Source organism: Sorex araneus, chromosome 8 (genome assembly GCF_027595985.1).
Source record: "Sorex araneus isolate mSorAra2 chromosome 8, mSorAra2.pri, whole genome shotgun sequence".
In the NCBI taxonomy this organism is placed as follows: Eukaryota; Metazoa; Chordata; class Mammalia; order Eulipotyphla; family Soricidae; genus Sorex; species Sorex araneus.
Window position 1 is genome coordinate 55,844,634 of NC_073309.1, and position 15,520 is coordinate 55,860,153.

Below are 15,520 nucleotides of genomic sequence, written 5' to 3' on the forward strand. Positions count from 1 at the left end.
CTTGATGCTCCTCCTGAAGTGCCTCTCCCAGAGGCGCCGCTTCCTCCCGCGGTGCTGGTCCTTTGGGACGCTGTTTCCTTCTGGAATGCTGCTCCCTAGCTCTTCGGGCACCGCTCCTTCCGGGGTGGAGAGGCCAAGGCCGGCTCAGAGCGCCTGGGATTGCTGCAGCTGCAGGGGGTCAGCGGGGGCGGGTGGGGAGCTGCTGCGAGGAGCAGACTTCAGCTGCAGGGTGCAGTTGTACAGGCAAGAGAAGTCCACAGCCAGAAGGCCGAAGAGCAGGAAGAGGATCATGGCCACGGTCCACTCGCAGTAAGCGGCCACCGAGCGCAGACCCCGGATGTGCAGGACCACCACTGGTGCTGCGTCAAGGACCGCAGCCGCTCACTCCACTCTCCCAGCTTCGCTCCGCCTCTCCCGGCTCAGCCCCGCCCATGTCGCTCCCGCCCCGCCCCTCCTCCCTAAGATCCCCAGTCCATCTCCTTTCCGCCCCACTCCTCATCTCCGCCCCTTCCCTCCCGGCTCAGCCCCGCCCCTCAAGACGCCTCCCCGCACTCTCCTCTGCATTCATCACACAGGATAACCTGTGTCCCCTTAGGTTTATCTACCCAGAGAGGCACTCCCTAATTCCCACAGGCGCCCCCCATACTCCTTCTCCTAGCTAGATCATTGCCACTACCGCTTTGACTTGCAAATATGCCCCGAGCCCTATCCTCTAGTCCTCTGCAGCTTTCATGAGACCCGTCTCTCCCCATACCCCGGTTGGATACACTCTCCCAACACTCCCCAAGGGCATCTTCTTATCTTGCCCCTAAAAGAGATTCCTCCTCCTAGTCACCCAATCAATGCCTCATTCCCCATCCCGGACCTCCTCCACTTTCCACCACCCCCCAGCCCCCCACTCCGGCCCACACCTCTGACCCACTCTTACTCTGCCCTCCAGGCTACATTCCTAGTATATGGGATGTGGTTTAGAGGATTTACAGGGTTTTCAGTGGACTCAATCCCTGTCCACCAGGAACAGGGATGAGGCCCAGAATAGGCCCTACCCCTTCTCCCTAGGTGAAAGTAGAGCCTGGTGGTGTCAGTAAATGCTGAACCAGCCCCTCCAGTCCTGTCCAGAACCTCTTCCTGTCCAGGCCCCAGGCCCTCAGTAGGCTCCAGCCCTTATCCACTCAGGCCTGGGGCTGTACAGCCCCAAGAATGAGGTCCTGGGGGTCAGACCCAGTGGTTCCAGAGCCTGTCTTGCAGGAGTCTGGGCTTAGGGGACCCTCTCTTCGTGCCTGGAGGTTGCTTCCCTCCCTTCTCTCCAGCCTGGCCCAGCCCCAACGACTCCCCACAGCAACCTCCCCCTACACAAGGAAATACAGCTCAGGGTGGTATGAATCACCCCAAGACATGCCCATGGGACTGCTGACTGGACAGATCCACCACCAGCAGGAGCCCAGCCTGTCTCCCCATCTGTTGCCCCACGCCTGTGTCCCTCAGATCATTCTCCCAAGAGTGGCCACTGCCCCCCTCTGAGCTGCTTCCCCCCAACACTTGACATTTTATCACACTTAAACCCTCACACCCTGGGGGAAACCAAGACCCAAGTTTGAAAGGGGAGGGAATGAAGGGAAACAGGTACCCTCTAAGTGGCTCTCCTGGACCACAAGGCAATAACTTGGGGAAACTGAGGCCCGACCAAAGAAGGATACTGGCCACCGAGAGCACGGAGCAGACGCTGCAGAGGCCCAGACGCAGGGGACCAAGCCAGGGTGCGCCCGGTTGGGCTGCCATCTTCAGTCCCCGGAGAAAACCAAGTTGGAGCCAGAAGTAGAAGGCACCCACAAAGAATGCCAGGAAGGCCCCTGTCAGGTGTGTGGGCAGTTGATGCTGATGCTGTGGGCAGAGGGGCATTAAGATCACAGATGGGAGCACTAGTCCATAGCCCACCCACCCACTCTACCCCCTTCAGAACCCCATTTCTCCAAGCTCTTGCCAGCATCACCATTGGTGGAGTGGGGGCACAGGCATTGACATCTGCAGTGCCTCCAGCAGCAAAAATTGTACAGGGTGAAGGTGCTGACCTTGGAGCTGGAGTGATAATACAGCCAGTAGGGCATTTACCTTGCACATGGTCTACCCAGGTTCTATCCCCAGCATCCCATATGGTCCCCCATGCACTACCCAGAGTAACCCCTGAGCATTGCCAGGGGTTCTGTGACCCAAAAAATCAAAAAAAAAAAAAAAAAAAAGAAGAAGGTTCTGGCCTTGCCCTCAGCCGATCCATTTGATCCCTGACACACAATATAGTGAGCACAGAGCACAGAGCAGAGCCAAGAGCAGAGAAGCCCTCACTGGAGTACCAGCAGGTGTGGGGCAACCTGTGCCAAGCACAGGTATAGAGCAAATGCCAGCGGGCTCCTGCACAGCCCAAGTGTCCACGAGAGGGAAACCACTGAGTGCAGTGACCAGTGATGCAAACTCATAGGACAACTATGACCTCACCTAAGGAGTCTCAGTACATGTCCCTGTGACCGAGGAGTTAGTCTACTGGCTCTCAACAGACTAGGAGCCTCCCAAGATTATTGCTACCCTTGGTAGAAATCAGTTCTTGGGGGTTGGGTGCCAGGGAGGCCACACCCAGCAAGGCTCAGGGGCTATTACTGTCTCTGTGCTCAGGAGTGACCCCTGGATGTGCTCAGGGAACCCTGTGTGGTTCTGGGGATTCAAACTGGGCTAAGTGGGATGCAGGGCAAATGCCTTAAGCCTCAAAGTATCCCTCTGGCCCTGAAATTAGTTCTTGGAAAGGAAAACTTTACTTTTAAGGGGAGAGTTTTGGAACTATAGCTGTCATTGTTCAATACTACTACTGGCCTTGTGCTCAGAGATCACTCGGGGTTGGCTGTGTACAAAGCAAGTGCATTAACCTCTGTACTTTCTCCTCAGCCCCCAGAGAGAAAAATTCTTTTGTGTGTGTTAATGGTTGGGCCGGGCCACTCCTGGCAGAGCTCCAGGGCCATGTGGTGCCAGGGATCCGACTCAGGCCTCACACATGGAAGGCCAGTGCTCTGCCACCTAAGCCACATCTCAGTCCCCAAGAGGGAAACTATTTAGACTCACAATAACTCATGGCTTAAAGATCCATAGTACACAGTATGTAGCACTGTCACACTGTCATCCCATCCTGTTGCTCATCAATTTGCTCGAGTGGGCATCAGTAACGTCTCTCCTGTGAGACTTCTTGTTACTGTTTTTGGCATATTGAATATGCCACGGGTAGCTTGCCAGGCTCTGCTGTGTGGACGAGATACTCTCGGTAGCTTGCCAGGCTCTCTGAGAGAGATGGAGGAATCGAACCCGGATCGGCCACGAGCAAGGCAAATGTCCTACCTGCTCTGCTATTGCTCCAGTATACAGTATGTAGAAACATTAAAAGATTCAAATTCCCATAAGAGGGAGGACTGATTATAAGGAGTGTCTGGAAAGTTTCCAGGGGAAGCAACATAACAATTTCTGAAAGGAAAGTTGAAGATCAGAGGAAAATGACTGAATGACTGAAAGTGGTGAGAAATTTTCACTGAAAGCAGGAGGCACCTCCTTGTCTAACTGAACACCCTTCCCAGCCTCTACTCCACCAACAGCACAAGATTAGAACTGGACATCACAGAAAATAAAATAACTTTAAAAATCAAGCTGTAGAATTTCTACATTTGGCTCATTCAATTCTCCTACAAATATCTCCTGATCTTCCTAGTTAAGAAACTGTACTGTGGGGGCTGGTACGATAGCACAGCGGATAGAGCGTTTTGCATGGGGCCAACCTGGGTTCGATTCCCAGCATCCCATATGGTCCCCCAAGCACTGCCAGGAGTAATTCCTGAGTGCATGAGCCAGGGGTAACCTCTGTCCCCTATGCGTTACTGGGTGTGACCCCAAAAGCAAAATAAATAAATAAATAAAAAGAATCTGTACTGTGACTTGGAGAGAGAGTATAGTGGACATGGCACTTGCCTGGCATCAGATAGACCTTGGTTCTATCCCTGGCCACACACAAACATTGTGATTATAGAATTGAGGATGTGACTCAGGGCCCCCCCAAAACTCAGAGGCTGTCTCCCACACCTCCATAAACAAGTACCACACACAAAAAAAGGTGGAATGTAGGGGCTGAAGTGATACTACAGAAAGTAGGGAGGTTGTCTTGTGCATGACCAACCTGGATTAGATCCCTGGCATCCTATATGATTCCCCAAGCACTGCCAGGAGTGATCCCTAAGTACAGAGCCAGGAATAACATCTGAACCCTGCCAGATGTGCCATTCCCCAAAAAAATATATGAAGAGATGTTGTCTTTGTATCTGGTTTACTTCTGACCACCACAAAACTGATGATTTTTTTTAAAGGGCCAGAGTGGAGAGACAGTCCAGCGGCTAGGGCACTTACGTAGCCAACCCAGGTTTAATCCTCAGCACCACATATGGCTCTGTCATCCTAAACCCACCAGGAATGATTCCTGAGGACACAGTCCGGTAATAAGCCCTGAGCACTGCAGAGTGTGCCCCTTACCCAAATTTAGGAGAAAAAGAAAACTTGCTAAAAAAGGTCCAAAGAAATAGTACCACAGGCACTTGTCTTCCACAGAGTCAACCTGGCTTTGACATACAGGGCAGAAGGGTCCTCCAAGGCCCTCCAGGAGGACCAACATAGTATCCTCCAAGCCCTGCCTGAAGTGATTCCTGAGCTAGAGCCAGGAGTAAGCCCTGAGCATGGTCAGGTGTGACCAAAAGCCAAGAAAGAAAAATGATGGACCAGAGAGAGAGTGCAGTGGGTAAGACACCCATTGGTCCCCAAGCCTCGCCATGAGTGACTTCTGAGAGTAGAGCCAGGAGTAAGCCCTGACCACTTCCAGGTGTGTCCCCCAAACAAACAAAACTTGAATTTGGCCTAGTAGGATGGATCTGACCTTTGCACAGAGAACCCAGGTGGAAGCAAATATTAATCACGAGTGACTCTCAAGCAGTTTCATCATGAAAAGGGTTTCGGAAGGGGTGGTAGTACATTGCCCCCACCTCCTAAAGATTCAAAAGAGCCCTCCCTCCGCCAAGCGAGCCTCCAGAGAAATACACATCCCGGAAGATTGTGCCAGGTCGAACCTGCCAAGCGAGAGGCTTCGGGCCCCGAGGGTTGCTGGGAGTTGTAGTTTCAGCCTCCTTGGGCCGGCCCCTCCCGGTCTCACCTGGAAATTGCCGACGATGGAAGTGCCCAGGGCGCAGAGAAGCCCGCTGCACAGGATCACCTGGTTAGGCCACTTCTGGAGCCCCCAGTCCTGAAGCTGGTAGTAACGGAGAATGCAGATACTGGCGCCTGTGGAGACGAGGCAGTGGGGGCTGGAGACCCCAGGCTTGGGGGGGTGGGGCCCAGGTAAGGAGAATGGTGGGGAAGAAAGGACTGGGCTCCAGGGGTGCGGGTCGAGCCCTAGGAGGGTGGGAGGTGGCAGGGGCCTGGGCTCTGGGTCTGCCGCGGGGAGCGGCCACGCGGAGGCAAGTACGTACCCATGGCAGCCCCCATATTGAGCACCTGGCTAAAGACGCAGCTCTGCGGCGGATCGGCTCCACAGACACTGGGACAGAGACAGGCTTCAGGGGCTTTCCCGGCCAGGACCCTGCCCTGCCTCCCTCTGCACCCCTGCTACCTGATATAGGGGAATGTCTGGGAGATGTTCACTGCCTTGTTGGCCACAGCCATGCCAAAGCTGCAGAGGACAGAGTTGTGAGTGAGGCTCTGTCACGCAGGACCTGAACTTCCACCCCTCCACCAGACTCCTCTCGGCAATCCTGGAGTCCAGACACCCAGCCTCCCCCATCAGATCCTGGAGTTCCCCAGCTTCCTCCCTCAGACCCAGGGGTCCAGATCCCCAGCCTCCTCTGTCAGACCATGAGGTCCAGACTCACAACCTCCTCCTTCAGGTCCTAGAGTCCAGAGCCCCCAGTCTCCTCCATCAGACAGGCTTCCAGACCCCGCAGCATCCATCCTGCCTCCGACACTCACACAATCCAGATGCCCACCGTAGACCAGATGGCCAGGAGAACAGGCAACAGGAACAGGTAGCCCCTCATAACCGACTGTGCCAGAGAAGCCAGCGAAGGCAAGGCTCCAGCCCACTGTCTCTGTCCCTTCACACAGGTGAGAACAGCCTGCAAGCCGCAGGTGTGGCAGGCGTGTGGCCACCTGGAGCGAGGGGTGGGGGTCCAAGTGGGCGGGCCTATTTGTCCGCCTGAGGCCCCTTCCACCTTCCAGCGCTAGCTCCGCCTTCCACAGGCTGGCTCTGGCCCAGCCCAACAGTGCTCACCAGGCTAGCAGTGGGACGCGTCAATAAGTGGGGCGAGGCTGCGACCAAAGTCCCATCTGCATTTGGCACCTGCGCACAGTATCGGCTATGGGCCTGACACTCTCTTCAGGGTTCAACCAAACGGAGGATTCCGAAGTCTTCGTAGGCCTGGTGACACCACCTGAGTTTGGGGGCCCCCTTTCCTTTGTTCCAGGGGGCCCTGAGCGTTAGGGGCTCCCTTTCCTTTTCCCAAGGGGGTTCTGAGCTATGGGGACCCCGTTTACTTGTTCAGTGTTAGAGGTTCAAATGCATAACTCAGTCTCCTTCTTGGAGTTCAACTCCCTGGATCTCCAGTCCCTCCAGGCTCCTTCCCCGCGGCACTTGGGGCTGCAGCCTCCTCCCTCAGACCCAGACTCCAGCATCCAGCCTCCTCCTTCAAACCCATGATTCTAGGACTGTTCCATTCCTGCCTGGGCTCCCCAAGTACTACCAGATTAGTACTGCTGGGGCCGGAGCGATAGCACAGTGGGTAGGGCGTTTGCCTTGCACGCAGCCGACCCGGGTTCGATCCCCGGCATCCCATATGGTCCCCCAAGCACTGCCAGGAGTAATTCCTGAGTGCAAAGCCAGGAGTAACCCCTGAGCATCGCTGGGTGTGACCCAAAAAGAAAAAAAAAAAAACCAGATTAGTACTGTGGTAGTACTACCTAGTGGACCCTGACATTCACTGCTGGGCCTGAGTAGACCCATATCATTGGCCTAAGCACTGAATTATCAGCTGGGCCAAGCATTAGCGGGAGTGACCCGCAGCCCCCCTAAACACTGCTGGTGAGACCCCTGGATTATAAATAAATAAAATGAACCAGGCACGTACCGCAGCACTAAAGCACACTCCTCACATGCATGAGAACTGCCTTTGAACCTCAGCACCCCCTCCACACACACATGGTGGGGTTGCAGTTGGCACACTGAGCCCAGGTTTGGCTTAGTGGAGAACTTGGGACAAAGTAAACAAACCGAACACACATTTGCTCGGTGGCAATGAACAAGTAAACAAACATGACCAGGGAGCACAGGCTCTGCATGTAGGGGGCAGCATGGACCCTGGGCACTGCATGGGCCCCTGAGTGTCCCAGATATGGCCCAAACAAAATAAAAAAAAGAAAAAGAAAAGCCACACTGAGGGAGCAAGGGATTGGGGGTCTGGACCCCTGGGTCTGAGGGAGCAGAGACTGGGGGCTATGTGACCGGGCCTGATGGAGTGACATTCTAGCAAGTTCTTGTCTCTCCCACTTCCCAATCCCAACTGACCCCTTGTCCTCCATCCCTTCCCCCAACCCTCCCATCGTTTCTAGGCCCTCAAAGCTGGTGGGCTTCTTTAGGTTCCATTCATTGCCCTCTTAAGTGCTGAGAGCCCAGATTCTTCCTGATCCTTCCGTAAAGAGGATGTTGTTCTTGGGGGCTGGAGCGATAGCACAGCGGGTAGGGCGTTTGCCTTGCACGCGGCCGACCTGGGTTCGAATCCCAGAATCCCATATGGTCCCCTGAGCACCGCCAGGGGTAATTCCTGAGTGCAGAGCCAGAGCCAGGAGTAACCCCTGTGCATTGCTGAGTGTAACCCAAAAAGCAAAAAAAAAGAAAAAAAAGAGGATGTTGTTCTGGATTGGCCCAGGGGAAGAGGCCAAGTGTTCCTCCGAGCAAGATGATATTGCACTTTCATGTTTGGTTAACCACTTTTGGTTGGTGATGGGGACCTGTCTCAGGGTGGGGAGTCTGGAGGACAGGGGTGTGGACATTTCAGAACCTGTTTTCTCCTCTGTAAAAGCCAGGATCGTAATGGCTGTCCCCACCACCCCACCTTGTGCTTGGGGGCCTCTGGTGAGCGCTGGCGAGAACCTCAACCAGTGCCTGGTGGGAAAAATACTGCCTAAAGTCCCTGTGGGTCTGGCTGGACTGTCTGGGATCAAGGCACCTCCTGCAACCTGAGAAGGACCCTCTGAGACCCCCAGGAAGCAGAAATGACAGGGATGGGAGGTGTCCCATGGAAAATAAAGGGGAGTAACCAGGGAGCTGAGTTAAAGTATGCTCAGTCTTCATCTCTGGGGCCCCCAAGTTTGATCCCCAGCACCACATGGTCCCCTGAGCACCAACAGAATCACCAGCAAGTATAGAGCCTGGAGTAGCCTCCACCACTGCTGGTGTGGCGCCAAAGCCAAAATGTTTTATAGAGCCAGAAAGAGGGAGCAGAGCAAGAGGGGTCAGGGCTGTGGTTCCACCTGGGAGGAAGGGGGAGATGTGTGGGGGAAAGCGGGAGCAGTGTTGGTAACCCCTTGAGAAGCCTTCCCGAGAGTGAGGTGGTGACCACTATGGGCTGGAAGGAGAGTACATAGCCACCAATCACTAAATTGCTTCATTGAGGGAGAGATAGAGACATTTGGAAACGGAGCTGAAGATTGCACAAGAGCTTAAGTAGGTGCTCCCAAGATGTGCTCCTTAAATTGGCTGTATTGGGGCTGGAGCAATAGTACATCAGGTAGGGCATTTGCCTTGCACACAGCCAACCCCAGTTCAATCTGTGGCATCCCATATAGTCCCCCAAGCACAGCCTGGAGTAATTCTTTTTTTTTTCTTTCTTTTTGGGTCACAGCTGGCGATGCTCAGGGGTTACTCCTGGCTCTGCACTCAGGAATTACTCCTGGCAGTGCTCAGGGGACCATATGGGATACTGAAAATTGAACCCAGGTTGGCCTTGTGCAAGGCAAACGCCCTACCTGCTGTGCTATCGCTCCAGCACCTGGAGTAATTCTTTTTTTAAAATTTTTTTATTTTATTCTTTAATTAGTGAATCACCATGAGGGTACAGATACAGATTCACACATTTTAGAACTTGTTTTTCCCTCATACAATGTTCACAAACACGTCCCTCCACCAGTGCCCATTCTCCACCACCAATAAACCCAGTATCCCTCCCCCCCTAATCCCATCTCCCCCCACCGCACCCTGCCTCTGTGGCAGGGTATTCCCTTTTGATCTCTCTCTCTCTCCAATTGGGTGTTGTGGTTTGCAATAGGGGTATTGAGTGGCCATTGTGTTCAATCTCTAGTCTACTTTCAGCACTCATCTCCCTTCCTGAGCGGGATCTCCAACCACATTTTACTTGGTGTTCCCTTCTCTATCTGAGCTGCCTTTTTCCCCACAAGTGAGACCAGCTTCCAAGCCATGGAGCCAACCTACTGGTACTTATTTCTACTATTCACCTGTAGTAATTCTTAAGTACAGAACCAGGAGTAACTCCTCAGCATTGCTGGGTGTGACCCCAAAAGCTAAAAAAAACCCAAAATAATGTTTGGATTGGGGTGGGTGGGGACATACCGGCAGTTCTCAGGGTTTAGTCCTGACTCTAAGCTCAGGGGTCACTCCTGGCAGGCTCAGGGAGTCATAGGGGGTGCCAGGAACTGCACCAGGATTAGCTATGTGCAAGGCAAGTGCCTTACCTGCTATACAATGGGCTCTAGCCCCAATATTTCTTCTTTTTTTTTAATCTCTCAGGAGCTAGGAAATCTCTCCAGTCCTTAAATGCTATTTTGTGTTGTGTGAATTTTACCTCAGTTGCAAAAAATAATAATAATAATTTGCAGAAATGGCCAGTCCTGGGCCAGAGCAATAGTACAGAGGGTAGGGCGTTTGCCTTGCAACTGGCCAGCCAGGTTCCATCCCCAGCATTCCATACGCTTTCCTGCTAGGAGTGACTTCTGAGTACAGGTCTACTCCTCTGAGTAACCTCTGAGCAGTGCTGGATGTGACCCAAAAAGCCAAAAAAAAAAAAAGGAGAGAAAGAAAGAAAGAAAGAAAGAAAGAAAGAAAGAAAGAAAGAAAGAAAGAAAGAAAGAAAGAAAGAAAGAAAGAAAGAAAGAAAGAAAGGAAGGAAGGAAGGAAGGAAGGAAGGAAGGAAGGAAGGGAGGAAGGAAGAGAGGAAGGAGAGAAAAAATGGAGAGAAAGAAAGAGAAGAAGGAGAGAAAAAAGGAGAGAAAGAAAGAATGAAAGAAAGAAAGAAAGAAAGAAAGAAAGAAAGAAGGAAGGAAGGAAGGAAGGAAGGAAGGAAGGAAGGAAGGAAGGAAGGAAGGAAGGAAGGAAGGAAGGGAGAAAGAAAGAGAAAGAAGGAAGGAAAGGAAGGAAGGAAGGAAGGAAGGAAGGAAGGAAGGAAGGAAGGAAGGAAGGAAGGAAGGAAGGAAGGAAGGAAGGAAGGAAGGAGAAAGAAAGAAAGAGAGAAAGAAAGAAAAAGAAATGGTCAGTTCTTCCAATCCTAATTCCCAGGTTTAGTGTCTGGGTGGGGCTGGAAAGGGCGACTAAAGTGGTGGCAGAGTCCAGAGTTGTGGCAGGATTGCTCCTGGGAGCCAAGAGCTATCGTAAAGAAGCCCTGAGCAGTGGGGCCCATAACGGGGAGGTGTCCATGCACAAGGAGTACGACCCAGCTCTGAAGAGTGAAATCCTGCCCTCAGCAGCACTCCAGTGTCACCAGTGTTCATTAGCTGGGAAAGATAAATGGGATGATCTCACTCCCATGTGGAAAGTAAACAAAGCAAAACAAACTCCTGGACAACAGAAACTGATTGCCAGCACTGCACAGAGCAAGAGCTTAGTGTCTCCACTTGGTGCTGGATGAAAGTTAAGCAGGATGTACACATGTTGGGCACTGGCACATGGCTGAAACCAATAGACCAGTGTTGCCTCTGTAAAAACAATCACTGGGGAGTCCTGAGTGATAGGAGAGCAGAGAGGGTGTTTGCTTGCATGCAGCTAACCTGAGTTCAATCCCAGCATCCCATATAGTCCGCTGAGGACCATCAAGAGTGATCCCTGAGCAAAGAGGCATAAGTAAGACCTGAGCACTGCTGGGGGTGGCTCATCTCACTCTCCCCCCCCAAAAAAAAATCATTGGTAATGTAGGTGCTCAGTGCGGCTGATATGGTTTGGGGAATTTTTGGGGAGTGTGTTTTTTTTCATTCAGATTTTACGCCACACACAGCAATATTTAGGACTATTCTCAGTTGGTATTGGGAGTAACACCTCACCCCCAAAACGTTTGGACAGCAAATGGCTCACTTTGCAGATATGAGCTGGTTGTCTCAGCTGCATGACTGGCTGTTGATTGACCACGGTTGTTTTTCTTGTTTATTTTGGCATCACACACATCAGTGCTCAGGAAACCGTTCTGCACTATGGATCAAACCCGGCACTCTCACATGCTAAGCATGAGCATAGCCCTTGGACCCTCCCTCTCTTGGTCACCTGGCTGTTCCTGAGTCACTGGATGACTGATAATTGTGTCTGGTTTCATTCCGAATGACTGTTTTCCTTCTGAGAACTGGAATTGAGGTTTGTCCATGGTGGGTCAAGGTGCCTCTATGACCAGCCCCCAGTGAGGGTCCTGTGCCCCTTTGGGGTCGAAGTGACAGTACAGCAGGTCTAGTGTTTGCCTTGCATGAAGTCCACCTGGGTCCGGTTTCCAGCATCCTGTATGCTCCCCTAGGCACCACCAGGAGTAATTCCTGTGTGCAAAGCCAGGAGTAAGTCTTAGGCGTCAATGGGTGTAGCCCTACCTCCAAACAAAAATAACAACAACATGAAAAAGTAGCACTCACAGATTGCTGTATTTTCATTTCTTGCTGAGGGTGGTGGTGATCGAGTTTTATGTGTCTTTGTGAAGGAGGGAGCCTAGGAAACTGGGCGCAGACCCCTCCAGCCTCGGGAGTGGCTTCTTCCTTGACACCTCTTGAGCACAGCTCTTCACTGAGTCCTAGACACCCTCTTCAGGAATTCCTAAATGAGGTGTGTTTGGGGATCTCCAACAAACAGATCAGAAGAAATAGAATTGATCTTCATGGATTGATTTTGGCGCCAACCTTTTAAATTTTTATTAAATTTTATATTTTTGTTTTTGGGCCACACCCAATGATGCTCAGGAGTTACTCCTGGCTCTGTACTCAGGAATCATTTCTTCCGGTGCTTGGGGGACCATATGAAGTGCCAAGAATCAAACCCAGGTCTTCCATGTGCAAGGCAAATATTTCTTTGTACTGTCTCCCCAGCTAACAATCTCCTAACAGGAGATTGGACACTTGTCTTGCTTGTCTTGTATGCAGCCAGTCCAGGTTCTATTCCTGGTACCACATAGTCCCCTCATAGTCCCCTCAGCCCTGCCAGGGGTGACCTGGACACAGAGCCAGGGGTAAAACCCCATGAACAGTTGAATCTGCCCCCCCAAAAAAAAAACAAAAAGAACTTGTGTTTTGGGGGTTGGACCGCACCCAGTAGTTTTCAGGAACTACTCCTGGCTGTGTGCTCAGGAGTCCTTTTGAGCAGTGTTTGGGGGACCCTATGTCATGCGAGGGATGGAATGGGGTCAGTCATATGTAAGGCAAGCTTCCTAACTCCTGTGCTAGCTCTCTGGCCCTTTCTTTTTAATTTTTTATTGTATTTATTTTTGGGTTTTGGATCACATTCTGCAGTGCTCAGGGCATACTACTGGCTCTGTGCTCAGAGATCATTTCTGGTGGGCTCAGGGGATTCTGGGGTGTAGGGGATTGAACGCAGGTTGGCTATGTGCCGGGTAAGTGCACACTACAGTGTACTCTGCAGTAGTATCACCTTTCTAAATTTTTTTTTTTTTTTTTTTGCTTTTTGGGTCACATCCAGCGATGCTCAGGGGTTACTCCTGGCTCTGCACTCAGGAATTACTCCTGGCAGTGCTTGGGGGACCATATGGGATGCCGGGGATCGAACCCGGGTCGGCCGCGTGCAAGGCAAACGCCCTACCCACTGTGCCATCGCTCCGGCCCCACCTTTCTAAATTTTTGATATAAAGTCTGGTGTGGCTGGAGAATTTGTACAGGGCTGACGCTTGCCTTGCACCCTCCTGTTCACCAGTCAGATACTTTTCTATAAGGAGACCCCTGGAGGCTGACTCTGGGGACTATCTGGCAGAGTTGGAACTGGGATCCTGTGAGGACAGTGATGAGCTGGGACAGACATGTGTGCCCCAGAGATATCTAAAAACGGTTGTGGGCTGGGTGGATGACTCAAAACACGGGTGCCCACGCCTGGCACTTGGAGCCTGAGTTCCATCCCAATACTACATGGGCTCCCCAAGCACCAGCAGGCTTGAGTGGTGTAGCCTGGGTGACCCTCAGCACCTTCAGGCTTGAGCACCAAACCTTCAGTCTCCCAGAGCCAGACTGAGTCTCACCAGGAGAGATCTCTGCAGGGGAGCCCTCCCCAAAAGACAAAAGGAATGACCCTGTTGTAGGAAATATTTCTATTTCATTATTAACTGCTATCAATTATATCAATCATTTTGTTATAATTAACTTTTGCTACATTCTAACCTAGATTTTGTTGTTACCTATGTAATACATTACAAAATGGAGCAACAATGGGACTGGAGAGTGGGGAAGGTGTTTATCTTGCATGTGGCCAACTAGGGCTTGATCCATGGCACCCCATTTGAGCCACTCCCCAAACTCTCACATCTGGAAACGAAAGATGGTATCCTTTGCCGATTATCTCCCTGCCACCCTCGCACACAAGTTGTTTTACCCACGCAGTGTGGGAATAGAAGAAAACTTTGTATGCTGCCTACCCAGTTGGATCCCCAGCACCACAAATGTTGCCAGAGCCCATCAGGAGAGCCATAAATGACCCTTAAGCATAGCTGTAGTTCCCTCTCCCCCCAACACCCCTCAGGAAAAAAAACCCAATTATGCCTTGGACTCCTCTCTCATTTCCCTCCTCCTTCAAGTTGCCACTTGGGGCCTTGCCCCTTGACCTTGCTCTATCCTTTGTCATAGTCTGACAGGTTGCAACCTTTATAACTCTGATCACATACAATCTTTGTGTGTTCCGGGGGGGGGGGCAGGGGGAGGAGTCATATGCAGTAGTGCTCAGGCCTTACTCCTGATTCTGTGCTTGTGGATCACAGAGAGACTGGTAGGGCTTTGAGGACCATCTGGGGTACTGGGATTTGAACACCAGTGCAAGAAAAGCTCCCCGCTTGCTGCACTATTGCTCTCTTCCCCAATAATACATCATCCTTAATGACTAAGACACGGTTTGAGAAATGAGTTATTAGATGCCAATGTCAGAGTACAAACGTCATGGGCAATAAACACAAAAACTAGGTGTACTCCCAGGGTCCACGCATGCACCTGGGCTGAGTCGCACACATGCTTAGATAACTGGGTGTTGGTGAGTCGTGTATCCTGTGCTCCACTCACACACGCATTCGTGCATTCATTCATACACTCATGCACTTAGTCACCCACCCATCCATTCATTTATTACTGCAGGCATTCACTTCTTCCAGAATTCAGTGTGTGCATTCATTTACTCATCCACCCACTCCCTTCGCACTCATTCCTTCACGTGTCCGTGCAAGCATGCGTTTGACCGCGCATCATTCCCGCACGCAAGCATTTAGTCTGTCCACACTGCTTGCACCTGCCCTGAGCGGCGCTTGCTTCCACACGGGGTACCCAGCCTCCAGCGAGACAAAGGCCGCGCGCTGCAGCATGGAGCTTATTATTCGGGGTGTAATTATGATGAATAGCTAATTATGTTTGTCTCAAAGATTGGCTCGGGGCAGGGGATCCTACTGGGGGGTGTCCCCGGGGAGGGCCTCAGGACTCTGGCCGTTTACGCGCAGATTTGTTTTGTGGGTACTCTCTAAATTACACGGGGTACCTGAGGGAGGAGAGAAGAACGCGGAGCCCTTTGTAGCCCGGCAAGGTTGTCAATAAAGTTTGGTCGCCTTGGCAACGTCAGGCCCCACCGGGAGAGGAGAGCGCGTGCATCCCCGCCCCCACCCGCCGCGGGCTCCTGGAGGCTGAAGATTCCACCCTAGACTGGGAGGCGGGAGGTAGCGACTGGGGGCGAGCCTGAACCAATGGAAGCAGAAGTCGCTCCAGCCCCAGCCAATCGTCTGCAGCTTCTGGAGTCCGCAGAGCCCGCTCTTTTTCCACTTGGACCCCGAATAACCTGACCGAAACCGTAGTCTCGCCGGGAGCGACGGCGCTTCAGGCCAATGAGGGCGCCGACTATGGGCCGTGGGCGGGAACAGTCTCGGAGGCAGACAGTCGCGTGAGCCTATTGCTGTCGCGGAAGGCTCCGAACGGCAGCGCAGGCGTGGCGGGGTTCGTGGGGCTCCGGGGG

The 15,520-nt window shown here is 52.2% G+C and overlaps 1 protein-coding gene across 1 annotated transcript; it reads right to left on the reverse strand.

The window, feature by feature from the left end:
* Positions 1 to 24: 24 nt before the first annotated feature.
* On the reverse strand, positions 25 to 6,101 carry TMEM150B (transmembrane protein 150B). Its single transcript, XM_004617017.2, has 6 exons — positions 6,034 to 6,101; positions 5,678 to 5,737; positions 5,538 to 5,605; positions 5,222 to 5,349; positions 1,698 to 1,881; positions 25 to 353 (listed from the first exon to the last, which is right to left on the reverse strand). Exons 1-6 carry the CDS (start codon positions 6,099 to 6,101, stop codon positions 145 to 147), a joined length of 717 nt encoding a protein of 238 aa, XP_004617074.1. The 3' UTR covers positions 25 to 144.
* Between the last annotated feature and the right edge of the window lie 9,419 nt (positions 6,102 to 15,520).